The 16,037-nt window shown below is 37.3% G+C and overlaps 1 protein-coding gene across 1 annotated transcript in view; it reads left to right on the plus strand.

The window, feature by feature from the left end:
- Positions 1–10,255, plus strand: part of LOC145932903 (uncharacterized) — a 144,137-nt gene extending 133,882 nt beyond the window's left edge. Inside the window, exons 6-7 of the mRNA XM_083032130.1 lie at positions 3,631–3,681; positions 10,123–10,255. Coding sequence (XP_082888256.1) covers positions 3,631–3,681; positions 10,123–10,126 — 55 coding nt within the window. The 3' untranslated portion in view covers positions 10,127–10,255. The remainder of the gene's footprint in view (positions 1–3,630; positions 3,682–10,122) is intronic.
- Positions 10,256–16,037: the final 5,782 nt, after the last annotated feature.

The raw sequence follows: 16,037 nt of genomic DNA on the forward strand, positions 1-16,037 counted from the left end.
GTTTTTTGTGCCCAAGCAAAGCTTTATGCTCAAATCTAACCCAACATGTAAAAGCGCAACACGTTGGGTTAGATTAGGTTTGAAAAATAAGGCCAGGTCAGGTTAAGTCAAAAGTAAGATAAGGTTAGGTTGTTTTGAAGGTAAGGTTAGGTTGAAATAATAATTTTGTTCTGCCATTCGATCATATGATCTTCTTGGATTCTATCGGCGACTTTTTGAGCGCCGAAGGAACCTGGTGGTCGCTTGCTCCGTCGTGGAATAACGATAGCGCGGAAGGGATGAAGAAGGAAGAAGGATAGCGTGGCGTACAGGCTCTCTTTCTCTCTCGAATAACGCGAAGCGTAACACGTGGACGCGCGGAGAGTGCCCGGAGAGAAGATAAACGGATTACGGGCGCTTTGTGTCAACGTGATCCGCTTCCCTTGCACCCGAGCCCCGCTTGTGCCCGTCGTCCGACTATCTTCAATGTGATATTACGCGCTCCAGTGCTGGTAACACCGTTCGGTCTGCAGGACGCGCAAGCCGCTTCGGGCCGATAACCAATTTTCATTACTCTATATTAATTTCAGAGATGCTCACGGCTTATACTCGTTCGGCCCCGGTGCTAAAATGTCCGTGAAAAAAATTGCGGAGAAGAACGCGCGCGTGAAAATATATATTATCCACTTAGATTCTGGAAGAATTGGAGAAAATAAAAGAACTTTGATTTTATAATAATTTTAATTTAGTAATAATTTTTTAACGCGAACGATGATATATAAAGATATCTTTTAAAGTTCGTTCGCGTGAAACGACTCTCATTCTCTCATTGACTCGCTGCTATATTAGTTTGTCACGTGATAATCTCTCGCGTCATTGGTTTATTGTTATTTTAAATCCGACCCACTTTGCAAACTTGTAATTACTTCGCTTTAAACGCGCCAACGAGGAACTTTCGCCTCCCTCCGTCCCTTCTCCGGGGAATGACGTGTCCGATTCCGTCCTATCCGACTTTATTGCGGGGATCTCCACACTTGCGACAAGGTGACCCAGTCATCGCGCGATGACAGAGACGAGAGCATTGTGCGACCTAGAGGATCGCCGGTAATCGGCGGTCTCTCTTGCTTGGGTGCCGGAGATGAGATCGAGGAGAGACACAGGAAGAGACAGACGTAGAACACGCGCGCGCGCACGTTTGTGATGATGATGAGGGGAGAGAAGGAGGAGATGACGAAGGAGGAAGAGGTGAAGGAGAGAGAGAGAGATGAACGTGGGTGGGAGATCCCCTCATGCGGATCCATCGCAGACGCATTCCCTTCTGCGAGGATATCTCCTCATTGTACTCACCCCTTAATCAACAGCTCCCTGCCGTCCTCCGTGGCCGTTCGATGCTTATTGATATAGCTCACCCTCTCTCTCTCTCTCTCTCTCTCTCTCTCTCTCTCTCTCTCTCTCTCTCTCTCTCTCTCTCTCTCTCTCTCTCTCTCTCTCTCTCTCTCTCTCTCTCTCTCTCTCTCTCTCTCCTCCTCCTCATTCACCCGCCATATGAAATACGCGTCCACGATCGCGTATATATATACGTATATATATGTATATGTGCATATGTTTATCTCCGTATATATATCTGAGTCTCATTCTATATACCTGTGCGTGCGCATGTACGTGTCGCGTATGACGTCCCGTAGCCGCTCACTATGGGGTATTTGCATGACAACGTTTGTAAGCGTGGCTCTCTCCATCCTTCGCACTCGCTAATTAGCCGGCGCCACATACCGGCCCGGATTAACGAGAATATTGCATTTTTAATAGAGTTTGCCCCCCTGCGGCTCACGTGGAACGAGCAACCCCCTGCCTCCCCTTTTCCGGATTCTTTCTCGCGCGGGCTGAGAGGGGGGATGGGGGAAGATGGTGGTCGCGAGGGAGTCTCGCGGTAGTGATTTCAACGACGACGACCTCGTCGCACGCCTCGTTGCCCGTTTTAAGGATCAGCGCGAGAAGGACTTTGATGTCTTTCCTCCTTGGTGAACTCTCGGACGGATTTATTAAGGGACACGTAAATCGCGGCGAGAGCTCTCGCACCGAAAGCCGATCGCACGCGTTCTGGGTGAATGAAGCTAATGAAGAATTGAGGAACATCTCAGTTCCGCGCTGCGATTGAAATTATAATATAACAATAGTTCGCGCATGTTAGAATTGTTAAAATATTTTAACTCGAATAAGAACCCGCTTCACTTCTTTGTTCTTTCTTTTCTTTTTACCTTGATTTCTGTGTTAATTGAATTTCTATGCAACTTTCGGCAAGTTTGCGAAATTACTATCGTGTGACACAAGAAAAATAACCATTTTTGAAGTATAAAAACAATGAGAAACTGCTTCCTCGGAAATATTAGTTTCCTATTACTCGAATTTCAATACGACTTCTGGCAAGTTTGCCAAACTACTACCGTGTGACGAGAAAAAATCCATTTGCGATATAAAAAGAACGAAAAACTGCTTCCTCGGAAACTTCAGTTTCCGTTACAATTAATATAATAATTATTCACACATATATAAATTTCAATTAGAGCCATTAAAATATTTTTACAGCTCGAATAAGGATCACTTTTTTGTTTTACATTGATTTTTTCGTTACTCGAATTTCAATACAACTTTCGGCAAGTTTGCGAAACTGCTACCGTGACGAAAAAAAGAAAAACTATTCATTTGCGAAATATAAAAGGAGCGGAAAATTGGAAACATCAGTTTCCGCTGCAATTAATGTTATAATATAATAATTAATTATTCACGCGGACGTAAATTTCAATTAGAGCCATTAAAATATTTTCATAGCTCGAATAAAAACCTGTTCTATTTTTTTTTTCTTTACATTGATTTCTGCGTTACTCGAATTTCAATACAACTTCCGGCAAGTTTGCGAAACTACTATCGTGTGACGAAAAAAAAAAAAGAAAAAAAGAAAAACTATCCATTTGCGAGGTATAAAGAGAGCGAAAAAACTGCTCCATCGATAAGCCGATTTTTCGAGTTCAATTTGACACTGTACACGGAGGTCCGAAATCTGCAATAACCAGAGTGCGACACCTCCGCTTCTATCTCTCTCTTTCTCTCTCTTCCCGATGAAAGGGCTGTTCACCAACGGGCAATTTTTTTTCAGAAGGGGGATCAATTTAAACGCTCAAAGAAAATCCGCGCTCGTATCCCTCGGGTACACCAGGTCGGTCCTTCCTCCTCCGTTCAAGCTCGTTCGCTCGACCAGCTCCGCTGATTGCTGCTGCATCTTTGATGACCTCGTCCAAGAGACGAGAAGTAGAGGAGAGCGTGCTTGTGCAGATCGGCGGCGACGGCATGTCGGACCCTCTCTTTATCCCCCCGCGCGCGGAACCCTGTGCAAAGAGCGAAACGTTGAGATTGATATTTTAACAGGCGGATTACGTAAGAAGAGAGGGCGGGCAAGGCGGGCAAGGCGGGCCCTCTCTCGGTAGCTTCGCTTTTGCGTATAGAAGGGCACACCGTCATAATCCTCGACGAAAGGCGTCGTCGTGACAACGCTTAATCGATATATCTACCTACCTACCTGCCTCTATACCGCTGTCTTCCCGCTGTTTTAAAAATCCGGAACTAATTTCGAACTTTCTCTTTTGTGGATTTCAGGTATCCCGGGGGGTCCAGGAATTATCCGGAAACACAGAGGGTCGTCAATGAGTGAGTACGTTTTATGGCTGTTCTTTATTTAGAATAAGAGTAATGTTAATGGATTGTCAATGCTTTGAGAAGGACCGCTCTCATTCAGTTTTCTCATTCATTTGTTCGAGGGACGTTATCCCCCAAACATTTTTCAAAGTCAAGTAAAACCATACATTTTTCTTGTTACATTCGCAAGAATAATTTATAAAATTCCGATTATATATAGTCGATGAATGATTACGTATCAGCAATCGGTATTGCTCGTTCCAGCGACATTAGGATCGACCTTAAGGTCGCCGGGGGTATCATATCATACATTCCAACGTTTTCGAAGGCACGTTGTCGGCGAAATCAAAGCGAGCTTACGTGACTCGCTGCAGCAACGCCGTTAAGCGTCTCTTCGAGGTTCCATGTTGCGTTCTATATACATATACAGGGACCGCTCTCGCTAGAGACCGGATACATATTAAGCGCTATCGCCGACGAGGCGTTATTAATCGAGTCATTGCGAGTCGAGGTGAGGATCTTCGACCTTCGCGAGACGCGGGTATGAGCGACTGTTCCTGCGTAAAACGACGAATGGGGGATCAGACGGCGTTATTAATAACCGATAATTTGATACGCTTCCAGCCCATCCATCCTGTCGTCTCCCGGTCCCGATCTTCCCTCTTTGGCGCACTTTGATACCCCACGATCTGTGTGTGTGTGTGTGTGTGTGTGTGCGTCGAGTCTGGTACACGTGTGTGAGTTCTCTTGCCGTGTGAGATCCAATCGAGAGAGTTGGTTCTGACACCAATCGATTCAATACAAGGTCGAGCGAGCATTTACTCTTCAAGAATGTTTCGCCTCTTTATCGCCAGTATTTTCTTTACTTTCTCTCATTTCGTGTCAGTCGTTATCGAGTAATAGAAGAGAGAGTATGTATCGTATTATCGCCGATGTGCAAGTAATTATTTATTTATTCCATTGCAGTATCTTTGTAATACAGTTGAAACGTCAAACTTTTGCAATAACGTTGAATACGAATTACATAAAGTCAGCATGATATAAAAATATAATAAAATATATTTAAAAAAATATGAAATATATAAAATAAATAATAAAATATAAAATATTAAGTATATAAAAGAAACATGATATATCAAATGAATATTTTATACAAGCAAAGGAAATGATATCCATCTCGGGATCTTTACAGGAAATCCGTATAGTCCTGGCCGGGGTAATCAGAAACACATTATCGGACAACCGGTCGACTTAATATGTTTGACCGTGTTCGAAAATGCCGTTTGTATCCTCCTCTTGTCCCCTCGTCCCTGCAGATCTGTCCTTTTGCGCTCGTACAGGATTTTGCGATTTCTGCTTTCCATTTCGTCCCGGATTTGACGATCCGCGGAAACGCTTTGATCCTGCGCGCGGCTTTCAGCAGGAAACAGCATCGATCCTGCGGGCCAAAAGTGGACGCGCGTTTTCACCCAAAGAGCTATTCCTTGTTATTTCGGTCATTCTGCTCCCGCGCGTGTAATTAACAAGCATTAAATGCAGGGTTTGAAAAAACCCGGGTTTTTTTTAAAAAGCCCAGCCCAGTGGGTTTTTTTGGGGTTTATTGGGTTTTTTTGGGTTTTATTGAGTTTTTTGGGATTTTGTTGGGTTTTTAAATTTTTTTAATTTAATTTTTTATAATTCGCTAATGATTAAGAAAATTGGCTATTGAATGGGCACAATTCCTTATTATGAATTAATTTTTATTTAATTTTTTTTATTTATTAATGTAATAGACCTTCTATTACATTAATAAATAAGAAAAATTAAATAAAAATTAATTAATATTAAATACTTCATTTATAATATTATACAATTTTTAGCATTTTTGGATGGGTTTTATAAATGGGTTTTTAAGTAAGTTTTTTAAAGTGGGTTTAACCCACCGGGTTTTATTGGGTTGGGCCCACTTAGTCAAACCCTGATTAAATGTAAAAGTCCTCTTTAATTGGAGACCCGTCTACTCGTGTAATGCGAGGTTTTCAAAGTCACAATTAACTGTCAATTAACTAATATCCCAGAAATAATAAGCGTTTTTATTGATATTACGCGCCGAGCAGGGCTGATAAATTCAAACTGTATCTCTCAATTGTGTTAAATTGTTCCAAGAAAAAAGAAAGATGAAATATCTAGTCAAGTTTCTACAACTCGCGAGAGATATAACGTTCATAACGTGACCCTTTCGGAACGCAACCGGCTCGTCGTCGCTTTTCGTTCGGTTCCACTCTGTTCCTTTGCGCGTCACTCCCTCGTAATTAATCATTCCTCTCCCTCTTTCCCCATCCCTCCCCCTCCCTCCTCGCGTCGCGGATCTCTGGGCGTCAAACGGAGGTAGCATGGCCGCGAGTTGCATCGCGACAGCGACGTATAACAGTCTACAGCCCCCTTTCCCCCTCGTATAGGTTTTATTTAACCGCAGACTCACACTAGGTGTATATGCGAAAGTCCGCGATTTTAATAACACGATATTCGTTGAAATAAATCCTCGTTTTTAAGTTTTTTCGATTATTCATGTGTAAATAATTTGGCGATGTCTCCCAGTTTATGCACATAGGTAATTGTTTTATAATTAATAATATATGTATATTAGTTTTACTTGATTTACTTCTACATAGACACATGAAATTTCGAATATCTCAAGATATGTTAATTTTTTTATAGCTTTACGAAGATTTTATGATAAGATATAAAAGACATTGCAGGACAGTGTAGGTTTTTATATGATTAATACAAAAATATTGGCAATGTCCTCCTGTTTATGCACATAAATAATTATTTAGAATTAATTATGTATTAGATTTACTTGGTTCTATTTTGAATATCTCAAGATACATATGTTTAAATTAATTTTTTTATAGTTTTTTTTTTTACAAAGATTTTATGATAAGAGATGGGGGACACTGCACGGGCACACAAATTATTCCAAACGCAACAATGCAGTTTGTATAGAGAATTTGTTTTAATCATGTCGTCCAAGTATCGTTAAGAGACTTCTTTCCTTCCGGCCATAGATGCGAGATTTTTTCTCTCCATCTGCTGGCTTTTGAAAAATTTTTCACGCCATTATTGCACACGGGACTGTTTTTAATGAATTTCTCCGCGAGGAAACCGAGCTCTAGCCACGATCTTATCCCTTTAGGGCGCGTTCGAGGAATGGCGAGAGTACAAAAGCGTCGAAGACGGAACGAGCGCGAGAGAAGTGCATCATGCAGTTGAAACTGCTAAGAAATCGGTAGAAGAGAAATGGGTGCAAGATACAGCACCCAAGAAAATCATTTCTCGCGCGAGACTCCGCGTCGCGTGAATATAGTTCAAGAGACTCTCGGGGCGCATTTTTTTCTTCCCCCGCAAAAAATGGGTCGGTCGACCTTCTCCAGAGATCTCTTCGAGATTCGTCATTCGGATGTGCATCAGAATAGAAACGTGGTCCATTCGATGAGCAATCGCGAACAGAAAAATATCTATGAAGAACGTCGTAGAATATGCTTATAAAATTAAATTAAAAATAAAAAAATTATAATATATATGATATATATATATATTTTGACTATGATAATACAGTTTATAATAATTTTATGATGTAATATATTTTTAACTGATTATTTATAAACAAAAACCTCGATACTTCTTTCTTTTTAATCTGTATTTCTCTTCGTCGCTAAACTTTTTCAACGGTACTCCTTACCACGCGATCTTAATCGTGCTTTCTTTATTTAATGTCTCTGTTATGATCTGATATCGCAGCAGCGACAAGACATGAGTGGATCAAGGCGAAATAGAATAGAAGAATTGAAGGAGAGATACGCGCGCGCGCGATCAAGGGGGTCGAGGGGGGCGAGACGAGAGGGGGAGGGGGGAGTAGGTCGGGAAGAAAGAGAGAAAAGAAGAGCATATCAGGGGAAGGTAGAGAAAGACAGCCGACGCGGCCGACCGGACCATTCAAAGTTCCCAGGAGGCAACAAAGGGCCAGCAACGAGCTGATCAAATTATCCAATTCATTTGGATTGGCGAGCGAGCGGGCGAATAAGTGCTCGCCGTTACCAAGAGGCCCACTTCAGCACTCTCGAGCACCGTCGTTCGAGCTATGAGCCAAATTTATGCACGTTCCTCCGCCACGCTTGGCCGGAAAGCGTCCCCGTCCGTCGTGATGCTCGACGTTGAAAAGAGAGAAAAAAAAACAATATTGTTCATCGAGACGAGAGCGATCGTTGCCATCTTTACGAGAGAGACTAATTTCGCGCGAAGATAACGCAGAAATTATACAGGGTGTCTCATATGAAATAAGTAGGGACTGTTATACTCCAGGAACGTGTTCTACTTGTCGTTACAATCATGTTTGGGTTGAAATTTGGGGGATAATTACAAAGCGTGTTATTTTATTTCTAACTAGAAAATAATTCTCATATCTCAAGATAATTTATTTCCGAGCAAATTGTTTTCCAAAAATTGTAAGCAGCATCTGTCAAATGTCCTGTCTAATTTATCAAAAATTTATCAACATTATACAGGGTGTATACTGGAAAAACCTTGAAAATCTAGAAAACCGGATTCTCAGAGAATTTTGTTCTACCTTGAAAAATTAGGAAATTTTCATGGAATTTGATTAGGATTCGGAGACTTTTTTAAAAAATTGTCCCTTTGATAATTTTACTTTTAACACTTAAGAAACATATGTCTAACATATCTTTGCAATATTTAAGTTTATATTAAAAATTTATGTGATTTTTTATTGACAATCTATTTTTAGTATCAAGATCTTATGTTAGTTTTATAGAAAATTGTTTAATTATTTAATAGGTAATATTTAAATAAATTAGTACTCTTTATTTATTTAATTAATAATTAAATAATTTAACAATAATTTAAATGAATAAATAATAATTTAATAAATAATTTAAATAAATTAGTATTTCTTAAAACGTTTATAATAAATTATTTTTATATCTTTATTTTATATTTTTGCATATATTTTTAGCGTTTAGATATTTTTAGCGTTTAGATATAGTGATATATCGACTTTGTTACTGTCCAAATTAATTTTACAATTAATAAATCAATATTAAATGCTGGAAAAACTGCACTCTTGATAATTTTACAATTGTTTGAATAGAAAACATTAAAAAGTGTATACAATAAAGAAACTTATTTTAAAAAGCTGCATCTATACATTTTCTTATTCTACATGGAATTTTAAACGAAATATCTGGAAGATCAGGAAATTTTTTTAACAAGATTTGAATAAAAGACACTTTGTTATATTATTATTATATTTTAATGTTGAATAAAATATATAATATTTTTCAACATTATTTTATACGCTTCTCAAGGCTCACATTTACGAGATATCTTGTATAACACATATACGATCACCATCGTTTACATAGACTAGACAACACAAGTGCACGCTACGCGCGCGCCATTCTTCGATTTTATATTTTAAAAAATGATATTTTTTCAAAAATAATATTGTTTGTTTAAATTAAATTAATATTTTTTCACAAAAATTAATTGATTAAAGCGTTAATTTAATAATTAAATTTTAAAATAATATGTTAAAATAATATGTTATAATAATATGTTAAAAAATTAAAATAGTAATATGTTGTAAATAATATGTTATAATATCTTATTCTCGATTAATATTTTTTGACAGAAATCAGCTGATAACTGTCAAAAATATTAATTGTGGTTAAAGTATTATAACATATTATTTAAAACATTATTTTAATTTTTATAACATATTATTTTAAAAACTAATTAGCAAGTTAACGCTTTAATCAGCTGATTTCTATCCAAAAATATTAATAAAGCGAAAATTTATATTTATATTGTGTATGTTATAATTTGCTAATTAAATTTTAAAATAATAATATGGTAAAACTTTTAAAATAGTATTATGTTGTAAATAATATGTTATAATGCCTTATTCTTGATTAATATTTTTTCTTTCTAAAGCTATATATCTTTTCGAACGAATCTCCTTCGAGTTTTAATTAATTCATGTATATGTATAGTATCGCGCGCGCACTATTAGCATGAAGTTGCCGATGTTGGTAGCCGCGGCCATTACCGAAACGCCGCGAGTATCAGGCAGTTGGAGCTGCGTCCCGCTGTGATTAATTAGTAAGCATAATCGTTAGAAACGATTTCTAACCTTTATATTGTAATATTTATCAATCGCATATCATAATTTCAACGTTGATATGTAGTCGTAATTGTTCGAAACGTATATTTCGCGAAAAATTCGATGCAAAATCTCTTGCCAACATAACCCAACTTACTCTGTTTTCGCACGCGCGAATGTGTTGCGATCCGTGGATATATCTATCGTTAATTCTAGCTTACATATTTATATCGTGTATGCTATAATGTGAAATAATAAGATTCTAATATATGTATGTATTTTATTTGTTACAGGTAGCATTGCGATTCGAGCGTCGTGTCGGGAGTGCCGTGTAAAGTTTCGCGTGTCGGGAGTGCCGTGTAAAGTATCGGACAATCGTAATTATTCGTGTTTTCGAATGTCGTGAGTGCTACGAAGGAGCAATGACGGTCGACCAAGAGAGGAGGAGGAGGCCCAGGGAGGCATCGGGCGACATCGGGGCAACTATGAGGTATGCAAAATAAAACATTTTTTCTAAACTGCAAACATTTTTTCTAAACTTGTTTATGAGATATTCGACACACACATATGTATATACATAATTTGAATATTTTGTTTTCAGATCAATGTGCTGTGTACTACAAACTCCGTTGTTGCACGTATCGGTGAGTGAGAAATTTTTTATTTTATATCATTTCTATAGCGATAATGGGGGGGGGGGGTGTATATATAATATGTTGCAAATAATTAAAAATTAAAAATAATATGTTACGATATCTTATCCGCGATTAATATTTTTTGGAAAAAATCAGCTAATTGTCAAAAATTAAAAATTAAAAATAATAATATATTTTAAATAATATGTTATGATATCTTATCCGCGATTAATATTTTTTGGCAAAAATCAGCTAATAATTGTCAAAAATATTAATAGAATTTAAAATATTATAGCATCTCTTTCTAAAAAAGACATGTTAATTGTAAGTCGATTCTCGCAAGTATTGTTGCATCTTTTCCACGATGCTGATTGACTGTTTCGATTTGCATTGTGCGTTATATTCATAACATCGAGAGGCTATCATCGCGAGGGTTAGTAGTTTAACAATTTGTTCAAAATAAAATTAAATAAAATAATATGTTATAATACTTTAAACTTGATTAATATTTTTGATAGTTATCAGCTGATTTCTGTCAAAAAATATTAATCGCGGATAAGGTATATTATAACATATTAATTTAAAACTAATATATTATTTTATTTTATTTTATTTTAAACAAGTTGTCAAACTGCTAACCCTCGCGATGACAGTCTCTCGATGCTACGAATGTAACGCACAACGCGAATCTTGATAGCCAATGAGCATCGCGGAAAAGCGACAACAGTAAACTTCGATATATGCGAGTAGCGACTTTACATATCTTTTTTAGAAAAGGAATACTGGCGGTCGTAACAGAAAATATATCAATAATAAATAATTTTCTATTACTAATAATGGCGAGTTACACAGTTCGCGCCACGAACTTGAGATCGCTCGATATTACATCGCGAGTATGAGGGCGGTAAGCGGTTAGATCGTGGGAGAGAAGGGTTGAGGAAGGGGGGTGAACCCCCGGAGTCGCGAGGGATGGAAGCTGCGCCCGATAATGTCACAAAGACGTCTAAATGCACGACGCCGGCACATTTGTTTGCAAAGTCTCGCGGAAGGATAGAAGAGACGCCGGAGATGGGGGTGGAAAGGGAGGAGGGGGAGGGGGCGAGAGCAGGCGAGTGAGCCCCCGATTTATCGCCATCTGCCTAACGACTTTCGACCGTGGCAAAATCGTCTGATAAAATCGTTCTTTCCTGGGAGGGGAAGGTGGGGAGGCTGCCTCCGTCACGCTATCGATTGTCGTCGGAGAAAAATTGCGTCTCTTAAGAGTTTTCGAGTTTAATCTTGCGAGGATTGCGTCCCCCGAACAGATTCGCTAAACCAGCCCTAATGTATTCCGAAGATTATATTTATATAAAATAAAAAAATTGATGTATATAAGGGAAATAATACGCTAGGAAGAAAAAGAAAATTGGGTTTTGATTAAAGAAGAATTTTGAATATTATTGTATCATTGACATTCCCGATATCAACCTCTCGCGTCAAAGGATAGGCGAGAAACTACAGAGGTACGGACTCTTTTTTTCGCGTTCATAAATATTTATCAGGATGCCGAGAAACACGATGGATGGATGGACAGATAGATGGATGCTGCGGAGGCGGATTCGTCCGCGTTCCGACATTCTCTCGGAATTTAATGAACCGCACTGATTTTTCACAGGCGCGAATATCGAAGGGGAGGCTGTTTGTATTTGCTTCCTCCCTTTTCTCTCTCTTTCTCTGCCTGTCCTCTTCCCAGGATCGGCTAAAAGTTTCGCGAGAAGGCTGAAAGGACATTTCTTTTAAAGTTTTCAAACTATTCTACTTGATAAATGATGCATATTTATATCTCTCGTTACATTTTTGTATATATAATTTATTATATCATTGTTATTATTTTTATTAAAATTATTTTTACGTTGTTTTACATAAAAAAATTTGCGTTTACTATATTATTTATTTAAATATTATAAAGAGTGTCCGCGACACGATGGTTATTTTTGGCGAAGCTCGGGTCAGCTCCATAGATCTTTCATAAACCCTGTAAGCCGATCCCGGCTCTCCTTCTCTATCGTCGATTCGCCGGTTTTTTGGGATTTTCTGCTCGCGGGCGGTCTCTCCTTTTCGTTGCTCTCTCATCGAGCGATAATAATTTTAAAAGGGGAAAGGCAGGGAGGAAGAGAGAGAGAGGTGTCGACCGGTCGAAGACGAATTATGACCGTGTGACGTGTACCGTTATTTATGATTGTCGGCTCTCCCCCTCTGGTACCCCTATCGCTCTTCTGGTACCACGATGCTCTTCTTCAATACACACAGCGCGTTCGTTCTTCGCAAATTCGACGAGCCGATGAATTGAACTACTGAAACGGAGTTTACAGAGTAGCAATAATCACTTTTGTGATATATATACATAATAGAATGCGACAAAAATGATAAATTTTTGGACTTGACAATCTCTATTTTTTGTATTGCAATCTACTTTAAAAACTCTTACTTTATTCGAAGAATTTTAATCTTATTTTTAGTGTCAATGAAAAAAACCAATTTTTATATTTTATTATTTTCTAATATACTGTATATTATATATAGATTATATATTTATATTTTACATTTATATATAGATTATAATATAATATAATTATATAATTTATATTTATATATAGATTATAAGAATTTTAATCTCTCTGTTACTTTTAGTGATTGTCAACAATAAAAAAATGTTATAATATATTATATAATATGTATATAATAATAAAATATAAAAATTAATTTTTTCATTGACTTTAGTCACCAAAAGTAAGATTAATATATTTATATATAACATAATTAGTAGTATTATCGACATGCACCCAGTTCTTGGCGAAGTTTTGTCGAAACAATAGGACGAAACTGACGCGAAATCGAAACGATAGATTGTCGCCGGACAAATTGGCGAAGGAGTCGGACGATATTAGAGGGCAGGAAAGATACCGGGTACCGACAATTGGAGCAACGGTGGGTGGACTCGATAACGCGACGGCAGGCCAGCGTATCAGTACGCCACTTCAGGGCGGATCTGGTTGGTCAATCAGCGACGCATTGTACGTAACGAACCTCCGCACTCGCCGGAGTTTAATGCCCGTACGTGGACCTTGGTACGGACGTGTGTACGCATGGGTTATTAAATATGACGAGAAGAGAGGGAGAAAAGGGAGAGAGACGCGCCGTGGATCTCTCCTCAGCTTCCTGAACGTTCGACGTGCTGCTGATGCGATTGTCCCTGGTTGCCGTTGCGATAGAGATTATTACGTCTTTATGAGTCAGAAAGTTTCACAAAGTATAATCGATATTATATATTAATATATATAGCTGATAAAAAATATATTATATTTAGAGTTCTAAAAAAATCATTATAATATATATAATTTTATCATTAAAATTATCATAAAAAATTATTATTCTAAATACCTTTCGAGATCTAAATATTTTAATAATAAATACGCGTTTATGCGATCAATCACCGATATTTTGGTGCGCAACCCTCGCCGAAAAGTAATTGGAAATGCGGAGACGAGAATCGGCAATTCGACGTCAGATACAGAACAGGCGGGAGAGGTCTAGCGTGAGCCAATCGTCTGGCCGCGATAATCGATGTTGCCACACGAGACGTTAAGCGGACATCGAGTAGGGTGATGGACCCCTGTCGTACCGCGGAAGCCGAAGACGGCGGCAGCGACGTCATCCAGCGCGGTGTCGCGCGCCCCGTTTCCCCCCTTCCTCTCCCCCTCTTTCCACCCCATGAACGAGGGTGGCGACGGCGGCGGCGGTTGCGCGTCGGGGAGAGGAAGAGGAGGGAGAGGGTTGGGTAACCAACTCGTGAAATTCAATTACCGAGTCCGCGGGGGTGACTCTTGCTTAGAAACGTGCTAGAGAGAGGGTGGCCGAAAGGGGGTGGCGTCGTCGACGGGACGGAAGGAAAGGAACCCCCGGGGGGAGTCGGTTGACGCGCAAAGGAGGGAGAATTTGAGTGACAGCCGAGAACGAGACGGTACCCGGCCTAACTCTCTCGCCTATCTAACGTCGAAGCTTGCGTTCTCTCTCTCTCTCTCTTTCTCTTCCCGTCTTGTCTCGCCTTTCTCTTTTCACCTATCGTTTCCTTCCTCCCTTCGGTTCCGGGAGGAATCACCAAGGGGAGATAGCAAAATTGAAATTGTACCTACCGATATACGCGCGGTTCGTTCCGCGAAGCGCATCGTGATTCTTTAACCCTGAAGTCATCGCGCTGCCTCTATCAAGAAAAGTAGTCATTCGCATCGTCGATACTGTTATTTTCAAATAAAGCCAATTTTTTTTCATCTTAATTTTTAATCTTTTATATTATATTTTATTATATTATCAGGGTGTAAACTCCCGGGAAAAGCCTTGAAAATCTGGTATTCTCTTTGTTCTACTTTAAAAAATCAGGAAACTTTCTTGGAATTTGATTGAGATTCAGAATTTTTTTAAAAATTGCCTTTTTGATAATTTTACTCTCATTTAGTACTTAATAAACATATGTCTAACATATCTTTGCAATATTTAAATTTTTATTAAAATTTTATTTATTATAATTTAATAAATAATCAATTTAAATAAATTAATATTCTTAAGACTTTATAACAAATCATTTTTGTTTTACATTTTTATTTTTTATACTTTTGCATATATTTTTAGCGCTTATATTTACACAGTTGAAAAATTTGTGTTAAATTTAACAAATATCACCTGTCCCAAACGGTCCACAGAAATTTTTGTGTTAATTTAACATAATACGGATATGTTAAATGGTGACACGAATATTGTGTTAATATTTTAACATAAAATAAATGCAAACTTCAAATAAACTTAAAATAAATTTTGTGTTAAATTAACATAGTTTTAATGTAAAAATTAACTAAAAAAATTGTTAATTTTACATTTTATCATCCCCACTTATATTATAAAGTAAAATTAACATTTTTTTTCTGTAAATTTTAACAGATAAATCTTGTCACTAATAATACGGAACATATTTATTGTGTAAAATTAAAAATAGATATACATTGTGTTATTTTTACACTTTTTTTTAGTTGTTTTAATAATTTAACATTTGAGTCCAATTAACATAACAGCAATATGTTAAATTAACACATGAATGTGTTAAATATTTAACACAAAAATTTTAACGGGGACCGTTTTTAACAAGAAAACACAAATTTTCCAACTGTGTAGCAATATCGCACTTTGTTATTGTCCAAATTAATTTTACAATTAATAAATCAATATAAAATGTTAGAAAAACAGCATTCTTGATAACTTTAAAATTGTATGAATAAAAAATATTACAAAGCGCATACAAAAAAAACTTATTTTTAAAAATTGCATCTATAAATTTTTTTACTTTATCTGCAATTTTAAAGAAAAATATCTGGAAGATTAGAAAATTTTCAGGGAATATTTTTACAAAATTTGAGTAGACACCCTGATTATATATCTTTATATTATTATTATATTTTATTATATCTTTATATTATTATTATATATCTTATATTATTATTTTTATATATCTGTATATCATCATACTATTATATATATATATTATA

Source organism: Prenolepis imparis, unplaced genomic scaffold (assembly GCF_030444845.1).
Source record: "Prenolepis imparis isolate NDT839.2.m4 unplaced genomic scaffold, iyPreImpa1.0 SCAF_2, whole genome shotgun sequence".
NCBI classification, from domain to species: Eukaryota; Metazoa; Arthropoda; class Insecta; order Hymenoptera; family Formicidae; genus Prenolepis; species Prenolepis imparis.